This window comes from Sapajus apella, unplaced genomic scaffold (assembly GCF_009761245.1).
Source record: "Sapajus apella isolate SASKATOON/1434 unplaced genomic scaffold, GSC_monkey_1.0 scaffold77, whole genome shotgun sequence".
Taxonomy (NCBI): domain Eukaryota; kingdom Metazoa; phylum Chordata; class Mammalia; order Primates; family Cebidae; genus Sapajus; species Sapajus apella.
The window spans coordinates 8,144,241-8,158,295 of record NW_022437017.1 but is presented as its reverse complement, the minus strand read 5'-3'; the positions used below and the strand labels follow the sequence as shown (position 1 = coordinate 8,158,295).

The 14,055-nt window shown below is 61.5% G+C and overlaps 1 protein-coding gene across 1 annotated transcript in view; it reads left to right on the top strand.

Moving 5' to 3' along the window:
• Window positions 1-14,055, top strand: part of LOC116532787 (guanine nucleotide-binding protein subunit alpha-11) — a 24,974-nt gene that overhangs the window by 9,260 nt on the left and 1,659 nt on the right. The window contains exons 2-6 of the mRNA XM_032252317.1: window positions 4,982-5,166; window positions 8,327-8,481; window positions 9,867-9,995; window positions 13,370-13,499; window positions 13,637-13,790. Of these exons, the coding sequence (XP_032108208.1) occupies window positions 4,982-5,166; window positions 8,327-8,481; window positions 9,867-9,995; window positions 13,370-13,499; window positions 13,637-13,790 (753 nt within the window). The remainder of the gene's footprint in view (window positions 1-4,981; window positions 5,167-8,326; window positions 8,482-9,866; window positions 9,996-13,369; window positions 13,500-13,636; window positions 13,791-14,055) is intronic.

Here is a 14,055-nt window from a genome sequence, read left to right as displayed (position 1 = left end):
ATGGATGGTGGTGCTGTGGATTTGGTGTGGGGAGGTTGTGTTTCATACACAGCATCTTCTTGCTGTGTCCTCTTGTGGAAGTGATCCCTCCTGGGATCATCAGTGCCCTCATGAAAGTGCCCCCCAGAGCTCTGCGGCAGAAGGATCTGATCCCACTGTAGGCACCCCCCCCCATCACCGCCTGAGGCCCCACCTCACAACACACTGTTTTAGGGGTGAGGATTTCAACATAGGAGCTTTGGGGGAATCACAGACATTCAGTGTTATGGGTGGGACCACTTGGTATGTGGCCTTCACCGTGGCGGCGCGGTCAGTGGTCCGTTCCTTCCCAGTGCTGAGCAGCATTCTGTGTATGGGTTTCTGTGCCTGTGCACCTGCTGAAGGACCACTGGAGCTTCGGCTTTTTGGCTTTTAGGAGTAATGCTGCCGTGGTGCTCAGTGTGTGGTGAGTAATGGACAGAAGGCTCCACCCTGGTGGGCGCCCTGCCGTGGCCTGAGCGGGAGATGAGGGCCGGCAGGGCCTGTGGACAAGTCCAGAGTGAGGCGGAGTCTTCGAGGGGCTCCCACGCTGTCTCTGGAGGAGTGGGCTGGCTTTTCTCCCCAGTGGGCAGCTGTTGAACGTTTGGGAGCCTAAGGAGCGTTCCAGCCCAGATGTCTTTCAGGAGGAATGTGGCTGTGGGCTGGGCTGGCTGGGTCAGGGCGGGCCATGTGGGCTGAGGTTCGAGCTGGGGCCTGCCGCGTTGGGGCCACATGGCGGCTGGTGGGATGGGAGGGAGCCTCTGCCGACCAGCACCCCGGATGCGGGATGTGAGGTCTCAGGGGAACTAGGCATCCAGACATGGGGTGTGCTGTGTGAGGACCCCTGCGTCCCAGCTCCACAGCGCTGTGTGACGGGATGTGGCAGCAGCTGAGTTGGCAAGGGAGGCAGGGCGACTTGAAAAGCAGGCTGGGACCAAAGCATCTTGCAAAACCACACCTTGTCGCCTCGCCTGGCTTGAGTGCTGTCCCGAGCCTCGCCCTTGGCCCCCCACGGCTGGGCCAAGCAGTGGCTAGCACCTCATGGCCGCCAGAGGCCCTGGGCCACCTGGGCCTGGCTCGGCTTCTGCGGCCCAGGGCCCCTGCCTCCCTCTGCAGCCTCTCCTGGCTTCGGTGGGTTATGCAGGAGACACGGGTGGCTTCCACTCAGCTGGGGTGGTGCACACGAGTTATCACGCAGCCACCCAGTTGTGCACGTGCTGCATGCGTGTCTGTGTGCATGCCTGTGTGTATGTTCATGTGTGCATGCAGTGTCCACGTGTGTGTGTACGTGCGTTCACATGTGTGTGGTGTGCACAGGTGCGTGTGTACACATTGGTGCGTACGTCAGCGTGCAGGGGTGTGTAGGTGTGAGCCGCTTCCCTTCCCCATCAGTGTACCCGGATCGCCTCTGTAGAGCTCCATAAGGTCCTTGGCTGCGGCTGTCATTTTTGCCTTCCTAAAAAAAAAAGCAAAAAAGTCCAGATGCAGTTGCTCATTCCTGTAATCTCAGCACTTTGGGAGGCCGAGGCGGGTGGATCATCTGAGGTTGGGAGCTCAAGACCAGCCTGACTAACATGGAGAAACCCTGTCACTACTAAAAATACAAAATTAGCCAATCGTGGTGGTGGGCACCTGTAATCCCTGGTACTTGGGAGGCTGAGGAAGGAGAATTGCTTGAACCCAGGAGGCAGAGGTTTGATGAGCCGAGACTGCACTGTTGCATTCCAGCCTCGGCAACAAGAGTGAAACTCCGTCTCGAAAAAACGCCACAAAATCCCCAAACAGTAGTACCCAGCCAGTTCTCATCTGGGCAGTGACCTGTGGCTTTTCAGACTCCTTTCTGGCCATCTTGGTCTTCTGGCATCCTTGCTGAGCGCTGAGGCTCGCTTGTTTCATAGTTCAGGAGTTTATGGCCTGAGGGGCCTTGTGACTTGGGTGCAGAGTTACCAAGGGGTGGTGCCCTCTGACCCAAGTGCAGGGCCCTGCTCGCCTCCTGCTGCTGTGCAAGGCCCGTACCAGGGGCAGTCTCGACGTGCGTGCTGGTCCTGTGCTGGGGTGTAGCGTTAAGCACGTTTGGGGCCCGTGCCAGGGGCGGGCTTTTATTGTGCTGCTCTCGTGTCAGATGTGGCTTTCTGTGTGTGCTGTTTGCTATTTCCAGGTGCTGCACCCTTCCAAACAAAGCCGCAGAGTGGCCATCTTTTATAGTAGCGTTTTGTTAAAAATAGAGCCTCAGCCACGTGCGGTGGCTCACATGTGTAATCCCATCGCTTTGGGAGGCTGACGTGGGTGGATCATGAGGTCAAGAGATTGAGACCAGCCTGGCCAACACAGTGAAACCCCATCTCTATTAAAAATACAAAAATTAGCTGGGCGTGGTGGCATGCGCCTGTAACCTTCGTGGGCTTTCTGGACCTACTTGGGAGGCTGAGGCAGGAAAATCACTTGAACCAGGGAGGTGTAGGTTGCAGTGAGCTGAGGTCGCACCACTGCACTCCAGCCTGTGGGCAGAGTGAGACTCCGTCTCAAAAAAAAAAAAAAAAAAAGTCTCACCTGGGGTCAGTCCTGACCCACAGGGGACACTGGCAGTGTCTGGGGACATCTGTGGTTGTCACAGTTCAGGGGTGGTGCTCCCGATGTGCAGTGGGTGGGGGCCGGGGATGCCGCTGAGCACCCCGCAGGGCCCGGGCCTGAGCACCCATCAGCAGAGCGAGTCCTCAAATCGCATCCCCTCCGTGCCTGCCACCGCCCTTCTCTTCAGGGTGTGCTGAGGGGGGGTGTGGGGGTCCCTCTCGGGAGAAGGCGGTGTCACCTGCACACTCACCCTCATGCCTCCTGTCCTGGAACGTGGGTGGGTTGGAGCTTTTGTGGATGAGATGAGGGCTGGAGGGCGGAGGACTACCTGCGACAGAATTGAAGTCCATTTTCTTTATTCTGAAAAGGACTCAGCGTGGTACAGGAAAGTGATGGGGAGAGGCGTAGGCCCTGGGGCTCCCTGATAGTGATGTGTCCGGCGTTTTGCGAGACCTCCCACAGGGAGCTCAGGTGCCGTGGGCAGTTCCTGGGCTTCCTGAAAGCAGCACTGTGTGTGGCCACTGTGGGCCACACGGAGCCTGTCTCTTCTCTAGGAGCTGCCAGGAGAGGGGGCCTGCGACAGGCACCTGCACAAAGATGTCTACTGTGGGCAGCAAGGAAGTTTCCAGAAAGTACGGGAGAGTGGTGTTGGGACTCGCAGGCTTTCTGGAGGAGAGGCTGTGAGAGGAAGTGAGCTGGGCCCCAGCACCAGGCAGCCTTTAGACAGCCGGGATTGGGACAGCACTGTGGGCAGAGGGGCCAGCTCAGGACGACGTGTGCGGAGGCGGGGGGGTGCCGGAAGATTCAGGGACAGCAGGTGCTGAAGGCCAGCCTGGAGAAGAGGGCAGGGGCGCTTTAGTGTCTAGGCCAGCGGGGGCATGAGCGGCGTGATTACTTGAGTAGGGAGTTGAGGCAGTCTCTGTTTAGGAAGTAGAAGTTAACTATTGCTGTGTAGTGCGGTCACCCCAAAACTTTGTACCTTAAATTAGCAACTTATTTCAGAGAGTTTCTGAAGGTTGGGAATTTGGGAGCACCTTGTTGGGTGGTCCTGGATTGGGGTCTCAGAAGCTGTAGTCAAGACAGCAGCCAGCCAGGGCCCCATCATCTGGCGGCTAGAGCGGGGCTGGGGGAGCCCTCGCGAGCTGGCCCCTCTAGTGGCTGTGGGTGGGAGGCCTCAGTTCCTCACCCCATGGGCCTCTCCGTGGAGCTGCTTGAGGGGCTTCACAACATGGCAGCTGCCTGCCCCAGAGCCTGTGACCCATGAGTGAGAGCGAGGAGGACACCCTGTGCCTTTGTGAGCTAGCCTTGGAGATGGCGCACTGTCACTTCCGTCACATTCTGTTCACTAGAAGTCCAGCCCGTGCTCAGCGGGAGGGAATTGGGCTCCAGTATTGGAAGGAAAGAGCATCAGAGGCACATTGTGCGCACATTGAAAACCCAGCAGTGGCATCCCGGTTTGTGAGCGTGAAGAAAGTGGGGGAACAGAGTCTCTGCCCAGGGGCTGACCGGGTAGTGAGAGGCCGAGGTAGGAGAGGGGCTTGGGTGAGGACCCCCATGTCACCCAGAATGTCTGGGGGCTCGTCTGGAGGCTGGGGTGAAGAGACAGCTGGCTGCTGGGCCCTTTCCCGATAGTTTTTCCAGGCTGACTTGCTGATCCTTTGGATCCTCTGGGGCTCTGGGAGCCTCAGTGTGCCCGTCTCTGAGATGGGGCGGTAGTGTGCTCATGCCTGGAAGCGCTGTGGGTATTAGCAAGGTCATGGCCGGCATGGAGACATGGAGTGGTTCAGGGACGTGCTCAGGGTCACCCACGGCAGGCACAGCGGTCCCAGCTGACCCCGCCACATCACCAGGAGGGAGAGGGGAGCAGCTTGTGGGCGCCCGGCGCACAGCGGGCCAGGTATGGCTGTGGCGCTGAGAAGGCTCCGGGGAGGGGGGCGCCCAGCCCTCGGGGTGGTGCTGAGACATTCCCTTGGGGTGAGCCCATGCGGCAGGGTGCTGCCCCACCAGCGGATGTTGCTCATGAACTGGCGTGACCGTGGTGGAGCGGCACAGTCCCAGCTGTGGGCCGGTGCCCTGCGACTTGATTTGGCTTGAGACCTCGTGGTCTTTGATGTAGATACCAAACTGTTGGCCCCAGGAAAGTGTGTTCTTGCAGAACTTCTGGAAAAGGTGGTTCCAGTAAGACCCTGGCTTGGTGGAGGATGGCTGGGAAGGGCACTTTTTAAACTGTTCCGGAGGCATCGGGGCCGCGGCGTCTGGTGGAGACGGTCAGCCTCACGCACCTTGGTTTCCGTGCTGGGTGCTACAGCACAGTGGGGTCTGGGTAGGAGGGGCGGCAGCGGGAGAGCCAGGCCCCCAACTGCTGCCCGTCCTCACGTGCCCTGTCCCGCAGGCACGGGCGAGAGCGGGAAGAGCACCTTCATCAAGCAGATGCGCATCATCCACGGTGCCGGCTACTCTGAGGAGGACAAGCGCGGCTTCACCAAGCTCGTCTACCAGAACATCTTCACTGCCATGCAGGCCATGATCCGCGCCATGGAGACGCTCAAGATCCTCTACAAGTACGAGCAGAACAAGGTGAGCGCGGCGTGGCTGGTGTGTGCGGCCGCCCTGCCAGGGTGGGGCTGTGAGGGGTCCTGGCCGGCCCAGGTTACCCTTGCTCACCTGGCCGTTTCTGTCGTGGACGTGGAAACAGCAACCGTTACCTTCCTGGGGACCGACTGCAGAGTTAAGATGGGCATTGCCTGGCCCAGCCCCACACTTCCCTCCCAAGTCTCTGTGGGCGCTGCACCCTGCGGGTGGGGAAGCTGAGGCCTGCGAGGTGAGCTGCTCGCCCAGGCTGCCTCGGGAATAAGCAACACAAGCCCCTGGTTCCGGGTCCTTCCCTGGGCCGACCAGCCTACCGGACACCTGGGGTCGACCCACACGGTCAGCCCATGGGGCTGCACTTCTCACCTTCTCGCCCTGGTGTTTTTATTCTTTGAAAACAGTCTCGCTCTGTTGCCCAGGCTGGAGTGCAGTGGAGCGGTCAAGGCTCATGGCAGCCTGGACCCCTGCGCTCAGGTGATCACCTCAGCCTCCCTAGCAGCTGGGGCTGCCGTTACCACGCCCAGCTGACTGTCGTGTTTTTTTGTAAAGATGGGGTTTCCCCTTGTTGCCCAGGCTGGTTGTGAACTCCTGGGCTCAAGCAGTCCTCCTGCTTTGGCCTCTCAAAGTGCTGGGATCACAGGTGTGAGCCACTGTGCCTGGCCTCCGCCCTCATTTTTTTTCCTATTCTTTTAACAAAGTAGAAGTCCTTTGATGCCCTGTTTTCAGTAACAACTTTATTGAGCTTTAACCAGCATTCTACGCGCTTCACTTGCTTCGACTGTCTCTTTTGGCGGCTTTCGACATATTTGCATAGTTGTGCAGCCATCACCACTGCCTGATTCCAGAACATTCATCTTCCCAAAGGAAGCCCCGTCCCCGTCGGCTGTCACTCCTGACCCCCTCCTCCAGCCCAGCACCCACACATCCCCTTCCTGCCTCTGTGGGTGGGCCGGTCCTGGCCATTTCGTAGGAATGGGATCACACAGCATGTCCATTGTTGTCTGGCGGCCCTCACTGAGCGTGGCGTCATCAGGGTGCATCCGTGCAGGGGCCGGCCTCAGAGCCCTGCCCCTGTTCGTGGCTGAGTCCCCGTTCCAGTGCGTGGAGGGACCAGTGTTTGCCCATTTATTCCCTGGTGGACGTTTGAGCGTCTTCCTGTGTGGGCTGTCGGGAATGGATCTGCTGTGACTGTCTGTGGACGTGTGTTTGTGTGGACAGTGTGCTCCCTTCCCTCAGTTGTATCCCGGGTAGCAGAGTTGCTGGGTCTAGGGTGACTCTGGAATTGTCCTCTGAGAAGCCTCCCCCGTGGCTACCTGAGGGGCAGGCCCAGCAGCTGTGCCACCGTGGTTCCTGCCAGTGGTCTCTCTGGGCCCTTCCAGCCACGGGGCCACTGATCCCACTTTTGTAGCCCTGTTTTCCGGGGTGGGTCTGTTGCTTTTGGATCTTAGTTTACCACGTGCCCTGTCTCTGCTGTGATCCCTTCCAGCGGTGGTCTCTCTCAGAGTCCAGCTTCACATTTGGGCTTAGATTCCATCAGCATCTGAAACAGGCACCTGCAAACTGCAAACTGATGTTGTCGATAAAGTTTTATTGGCACGTGCCCATTTCTGCCATGTTGCCCGTGGTGCTTCGGCAGCAGCGGCAGAGCTGAGTGCTGGAGGCTGTCTGTGTGGTCGGCAAAGCTGGGCGTGCTCTCTGGCCCTCTACAGAAGCAGATTGCTGGTCCTGAATCTGGAAGTTTCCAGGGAGTGGGATTTTTGGGGTTTGTGTCTCTTTTTCCAAGTCCCCCGAGGTGTGCTTAGCCCAGATTGAGAGGCTGGTGGCAGGGCGAGGGGAGGGCTGAAGCTGGAGTTGGGGCCAGGGATCGTTATTCACAGGGGACAGCAAGGGCAGAGTCTCTGCTCTGGGGACCCTGGGAGGGCCCCACGGCTCTCAGAGCCCAGGGCAGGACTCCCTTCTTCCCCATCTTGGGTGCCACCCATTGGGTCCCCTCCCCAGTCCCTCAGGCAAACTGTGGCTGATTGTGTAGGCCTGTGTGCCCCGGGATGGGCACTCGGAGCAGGAGGAGGCGAATAGACAGCCTTCCCAGCGTCTGCCCGTGGAGGGTGTGTGTGTAAGCGTGTGTGAGCATGTGTGCGTGTGTGAACACGTGTGTGTGTGTTTGGTTGGCTTTCTTTTGTAGATGGGGCAGCAAACCTGTAGAAGGGGCACCTCATTCCCCAGACAGCAGGTGCCCGGCTGCAGGGGACACTCAGACGCTCATTTTCCCAGTGCGTCCGCTCACACCTGCACACCTGGTGCTTTCGGAGGCCAAGGCAGGGGGATCGCCTGAGTCCAGGAGTTTGAGACCACCTTGGGCAACACAGCAAGACCTCATCGCTACAAAAAACATTTTAAAAATTAGCCGAGCATGGTGCTGTGTGCCTGTGGACCCTGCTACTCTGGAGGCTGAGGCGATGAATCGCTCGAGACACCCGCAGCCCAGGGTTCCGTGAGGCAGAGGCGGCTCATGCGTTGGGCAAGGTATCAACTGTTGAGAGCCGCGGCTCAGGGGCCCGCCTGTCCCCAGGGCCAGGTGTGGTGCCTGCTCTTGATGGTCTTTGATAAGCATTTTTGGGACCCAAGAGAGAAGCCAGGCAGGGCGGAAACCGAGACTGGAGCCGCCCGCCTCGGGTTGCAGTGGCCTGTGACTCGGCTTCCGGCCTCCCGGTGTGTCTGGAGAATTTGGGGCAGTGAGTGCTGGGGTGTCGCCTGCTCCCCGGCCCCCATCGCCGTCTGTTCTGTGGTCGTGCTTGGCGCTGTCCCGCCCTCCTGTGGGTCCTCCCCTTGCTTGGGTTTGCAGTGTGTGTTGTTCCCCCCGCCATCCCCTCCCACCTCTGAGAAGCCAGCGGAAGCCTGGTCTCCGGGCACCCAGCGGACCGCCCCGCTGGGAGGCTTTGCTTGTGGGCCTTGTTGGGAGGAGCCGCACGGCGAGGCGGCCTGGCATCTTCCTGCCGCGTGTGCACACAAAGCTGTCAGTGGTCCTGAGCACGCAGCCTGCAGAATGCTGCCCGGTCCATCCAGGCCTGGAAGAGGGGCGATCACGAGCTTTCTCGTGGCTCTGTGGCCCCTGGCAAGCCTTTGGCCTCTCCCCCGCCTGCCCTCACAGGCCAATGCGCTCCTGATCCGGGAGGTGGACGTGGAAAAGGTGACCACGTTTGAGCATCAGTACGTCAGCGCCATCAAGACCCTGTGGGACGACCCTGGCATTCAGGAGTGCTACGACCGCAGGCGCGAGTACCAGCTCTCCGACTCCGCCAAGTAGTAAGTGCGGCCGCACGTCATGGGAGGGGCGGCAGCTACAGGCTGGCACTGGGGGCCCTTCGCGAAGCCCTCTGTAGCCCCCGGGGTGCCCCCTGCCCACTAGCCTAGGGCACGGATGTGGTGGGCCCCGGCCACCTTGCTGGACGGAGGGACCAGAGCAGACCCGGGATGGGCCTTAGCGGGAGCCGGGGGCCTCTGGTGTAGCACTGGCCTCCCTGTGCCCCTGGCCCTGCTGCCGCCCTCCCTGGGGGGACTAAGCTCCTGGCCGTCCGTGATGCCGGAGTCTGGCCTGTTGCCTCCAACCCATGGTCTCCTCCTAGGAAGGCTGTGTGATGGGGCTGGATGCACCCCAGCCCGTCTTGCTCCTGTCTGTGGCATCCCCCGCAAGGCCACGTCTCCCAGCAGTGACTGGCTGTGACCTTGACTGACGTTGGGGCCTGGGGTGTGGGAGACCTGTGTGCTGATGGGTGGCTGGGCCGTGGCTGCAGGCACAAGGCGGGCTGTGCACTGCTGCCTCTCCATGCTCTGCAGGCCGAGGCCCCAGCCCTCCCCAGCACTGGGAGAGACCCTAAGGGGACAGGGACAGGCCCATCCCCTGCCCCTCCTGCCTGTCCTCTCTGTGTTCCCTGCCTCTGGGGGACTGTGGGAGGGCCCAGATCACCAAGCACTTGGTACCAAATGCCAGGGCCTTTGGACAGAACCGAAAAGGTCTAAGAAGGCATGTGGCCTCCCCGGCGTCTTACAGCCCCACTCAGGACTGCCCAGGGTGTCAGAAATGGGAAGCTGTCACAGCCCAGAGGGCCTCAGGAGATGCTGCAGCTAAACGCTGTGTGGGCTCCCAGAGAGGGGTTGTGCGGCTGGGCAGGAAAGGGCATGAGGGGAAACTGAGGAAGCAGGAGTCAAGCACGGACTTGAGTAGCTGCGCTGTGTAGATGCTGGTCCACTGCTCATGGTGGGCGCCGCGCCCAGTGCAGGGAGCAGCAGGGAGACGGCGCGGGCTCTGCCGGGGCCTCTGCAGCCGGGGCGCTCGGGCGTGCCCTGCCCTGGGGCACGGTCTCCCGCTTGGTGGCCATCTCTGGGTGGCTCCAGGACAAGGCCCTAGACTAGCTGGAGTCCTCGTCCTGGGAGTTTCTCTTGTGCTGGGTCATTTCTGTCCCCCAAGGCCGCAGAGAGGAACCCGCGCCTCCTGCCCAGATGGAGCTGGGAGGCTCTCGCCTGACCCCGGGATCTCCCTGCAGCTGCTTCAGACCCTGCTTGGGGTGGCGCGGTGCACGGGCCACACCCTCCCGGTGGCTTCCCGTCCCCCTTCTGGTGTGCGTGCTGTGTCACCGTCAGTCCTGTCCCCCACCCCACGGCCAGCCCAAGTGCCCCCCACTGTGTTGCAGCTACCTGACCGACGTGGACCGGATTGCCACCTCGGGCTACCTGCCCACCCAGCAGGACGTGCTGCGGGTCCGCGTGCCCACCACCGGCATCATCGAGTACCCTTTCGACCTGGAGAACATCATCTTCAGGTACCGCCTGGGCCACCGCCGGTGGGGAGGGCACCTCGTTCCCCAGACACCAGACCCCCGGCTGCAGGGGACGCTCAGACGCTCATTTTCCCAGTGCGTCCGCTCACACCTGCACACCTGGCACTTTCGGAGGCCAAGACAGGGGGATCGCCAGAGTCCAGGAGTTTGAGACCACCCTGGGCAACATAGACCTCATCTATACAAAAAATGCTTTAAAAAGAGTGTGGTGGTGTGCCCATGAGTGTGGTGGTGTGCCCGTGGGCCCAGCTACTCGGGAGGCTGAGGCGATGAATCACTCGAGCCCAGGAGGTCGAGGCTGAAGCGAGCCACGATCGCACCATGGACTCCAGCCTGGGTGACAGGGAGACCCGGTCTCGTCTCAGTAAACGCAGAATGCCTGTTGGTCTTCATCCTCAGGCTGTTTGAGCAGGTCAGGAGACAGGGTTTATCTCTAAGTGTGTGTGAGCCAGGGCCACACAGGGAAGGCCCGGGCCTGGATGGAGCGAGCGTGGGGCTGGGGCCTGCAGTGCCAGCCGGAGCAGGGCCTGCCACAGGGTGCCAGAGGGGCCGTGGGCGTAGAGGCTGTGAGGGGAGGAGGGTCACGGGGACGGAGGCCGGGGGAGGGGGTCAGGGGGCCAGAGGCTGTGGGGGGAGGGGCTTCAGGCTGGGGAGGAGCCGGGTGGCATGGATTCTGTTCTTCATGGGCTGCCCCTGCAGATCCCACTGGGCTTCTGGGGCTCCAGGGTCCATCGTGGCTGGGGCCGGTCAGCAGAGCAGTGTTCTCCTAGGGACCCTCAGTGCTGGGAGGCTGCGCCTTCCCTGGAATGTGGGCCCTGCCCGTGTGGCTCCTGGCCCCTCGCACCGTCTCTAGGGCCGAGGTCCTGGCTGCTGTGGAGCCGCTGAGGGGCAGGACTGTGTGTGCCTGTCCCGGCTGCCGGTGCGGGGCATGAGGCTTCAACCGCAGGCCCAATTCCCACCCGGTGCTGGAGGCCAGAAGGCTGACATGAAGGTGTGGGTGGGGCCGGGTCCTTCGGAGGCCGAGGGGATCTGCCCAGGCCTCTCCCAGCTCCTGGTGGTGGCCATGTCCTTGATGTTCCTTGACTTGTGGCCGAGTTGCCCACCCAGCCCTCATCGTCACGTGGCGTCCTCCCTGCCTGTGCGGTCACCTCTGTTCTCTTCTGAGGACCCTGTCCTTGGCCAGGGCCCCCACCTCTGTGTGGCGTCATCCTAAACAGTGACATCTGCACAGACCGTCTCCGGGTGAGACCTGATCCCCAGGTTTTAGCATGTGTGGGGGTGCTAGCCGGCTCTGTCCTGGAGGGCCTCTCCAGCTGGTACCCTGCCGAGGCCGCTGTGAGGGTTCCAGGAAGTCTGTGGGGTTTTCCTTGAGGCCCCTGCCTTGCGATGCATCCCAGGACCGGAGGTGCCAACCCTGCCGTCCTCCTGTTCCCCCCACCCGTCCTTCCAGCCCCGCTTCCCAGTGCAGGCAGGGAGGACGAGGCTTGAGGACGGAGGCAGGGCTGGAGCAACGTGGCCTCAGGACAAGGAACGCCAAGCCCTGGGGTGGTTCCCTTGCGCCGAGCAGGTGCTGGGCCTCAGAAGCTGTGGCGTCCTCTCTGGACATGGGCAATGGTGGATTGTTATGAGAATTCAAGGTTTTTTTCTTTTTTATTCACATGGGGCCCATGACCCCAGGATAAAGCTGAGGCCAGCCGGGCACAGGCCAGGGTGTGGCATGAATGTCCCCTCCCCACCTCGTGTCTCAGGGTCCCCTTGCAGCCTCACACTGGCCTCTTCACAGCGCAGGCCTTCTGTGCCATCTGTCGGGAATGTCTGTGCCCTCCCTGAGCTCACTGCCTCCCCATGATCTCCTGGGCCGCTCCCGCTCCCGGCTGTGCCTTCTGTGCTGAGTGCAGAGCCCTGGCCTGAGCCCGCGCCTCTGCTGCCATCGTTTCTCTGCCAGCCGCCTCTGTCCACCACAAGCCGGCGGCGGGCAGCCCAGGTGCTCTGGGACAAAGCTGGTGGCCTGGTCTATGTCTGGAGGCCTTGAAGGCTGGTGGGACTGCCCCAGTGCACCAGGAGAGGCGCCTGCTCCCTCAGGTGGGGAGAAGACACTGGGGGCCCGAGTCCCAGCCTTGCTGGCCTCCACAGGCGTGCAGAGGAGGCCTTGCGCTCCCTGTCACCCTCCCGCCTGGCTGCAGCTGCTGGTGCAGGCCCTCCTGTCCCTTAGAGTCACCTGGCACGTCTGTGGTCCGCCTGTGCCTGCTGGTCTCCCCCCTGCAGACCAGACCAGGCGGAATCCGCCACTCGCATGCCAGGGCAGCCCCGCTATCCTGGGCAGAGATTCAGGGACCCCACCCTCCCTGGGGCCTGGGGCTGAGGCTTGAGGGGCCTCTCCGCTTCTGCCTTTGTGTTTTTTTCTTTTTGAGACGGAATTTTGCTCGTTGCCCAGGCTGGAGTGCAGTGGCATGATCTCAGCCTCCTGGGTTCCAGCGGTTCTCCGGCCTCGGCCTCCTGAGCAGCTGAGATTACAGTTATGCGCCACCACGCTCAGCTAATTTTGTATTTTTAGTCCAGACAGGGTTTCTCCATGCTGGTCAGGTTGGTCTTGAACTCCCAACCTCAGGTGATCTGCCTGCCTTGGCCTCCCAGAGTGCTGGGATTACAGGCGTGAGCCATTGCCTAGCCTGTGTCTTTCCTCGTTCCAGAAAACTTCGAAAAGTCACAAGTGGAAAGAGGTGAATCTCCTGTAACGGAGCCCTGCCCGCAGGCGGTGTCTGCACTGCTGTTCTTTCTCCCGCTGTGGCGTGTGGCTGCGTGTGGGGTTGAGCTTCTCACTGTGTGAGGCGTGGGCTGTGCCAGCCCTTCTCCCCAGGCGGAGGCTGGCAATTCAGCCCTCTGGAGCCACCACACCGTGGGGCGCTGTGGGGAGTGACTGTGGCATCAGTGTTGACTCCTGTGAAAGATGCGGGGTGAAATCTGTGCCCCTGACCCCAGCGAGGGGAATTGCCTCTGTGCTTAGGATGATGTCTGACGTCCAGACGCTGTCTGTAGGGTCCCAGGGCACCCACTGCAGGTTCCCGTGGCAGCTGGCACCCAGAATCCCCTGGGTTCTCATGTCCCCACCCTAGCGCCCGCTTCCCTGCGGCCTCTGGGCCCCTTCACCAGTGATGGAGGGGCCTGCGGCAGGCACTCCTGGAGGTGGCGCGCCCACTCTCGGGTGCATCCTTGACGGTTCCAACATTGGAAGCTCTTGTGCTGCAGCCGCCGTCCAGTCTGGTGTGCCGGGGGGGCCTGGCTGGGGGCCGTCCTTGGACAGCAGACTGGGCCTTGGGGGCCACAGGTGGCTGAGTCCTGGCACCGTGTCCCTCTAGGATGGTGGACGTGGGGGGACAGCGGTCAGAGCGGAGGAAGTGGATCCACTGCTTCGAGAACGTCACGTCCATCATGTTTCTCGTCGCCCTCAGCGAATACGACCAAGTCCTGGTGGAGTCGGACAACGAGGTGGGTGCCGCCCTGAGCAGGGCCAGCTTGGGGAGCCGGGCCTTCCCCTCCCGCTGAGCCCGGATCCCCTCGGCTGTCCGCGGGTGCATGCCGGGGAATGGGGGCCTCTCTGATCCCTGCTGCGTTCGCTCCCACAGAACCGGATGGAGGAGAGCAAAGCCCTGTTCCGGACCATCATCACCTACCCCTGGTTCCAGAACTCCTCTGTCATCCTCTTCCTCAACAAGAAGGACCTGCTGGAGGACAAGATCCTCTACTCACACCTGGTGGACTACTTCCCCGAGTTTGATGGTACGTCCGGCGGCCGAGCTGGGGCTCATGGGCGGGGCCCTGTGGGAGGGAGGGGGCTCACGGGAAGGAGATCTCAGGTCTCATGAGGGGATTCCGGTATGGGAATGAGTTCTCCGTCATGGGTGCCTCATACCCATTGGAGGAGTCTGTGAGGCAGAGGGATCTCAGCTGGGAGGGGTCTCGAGTTGGGGGATCTCGGGTGGGAGGGGTCTCGGGTTGGGGGATCTCGGGTGGGAGGGGTCTCGGGTAGGGGGATCTCGGGTGG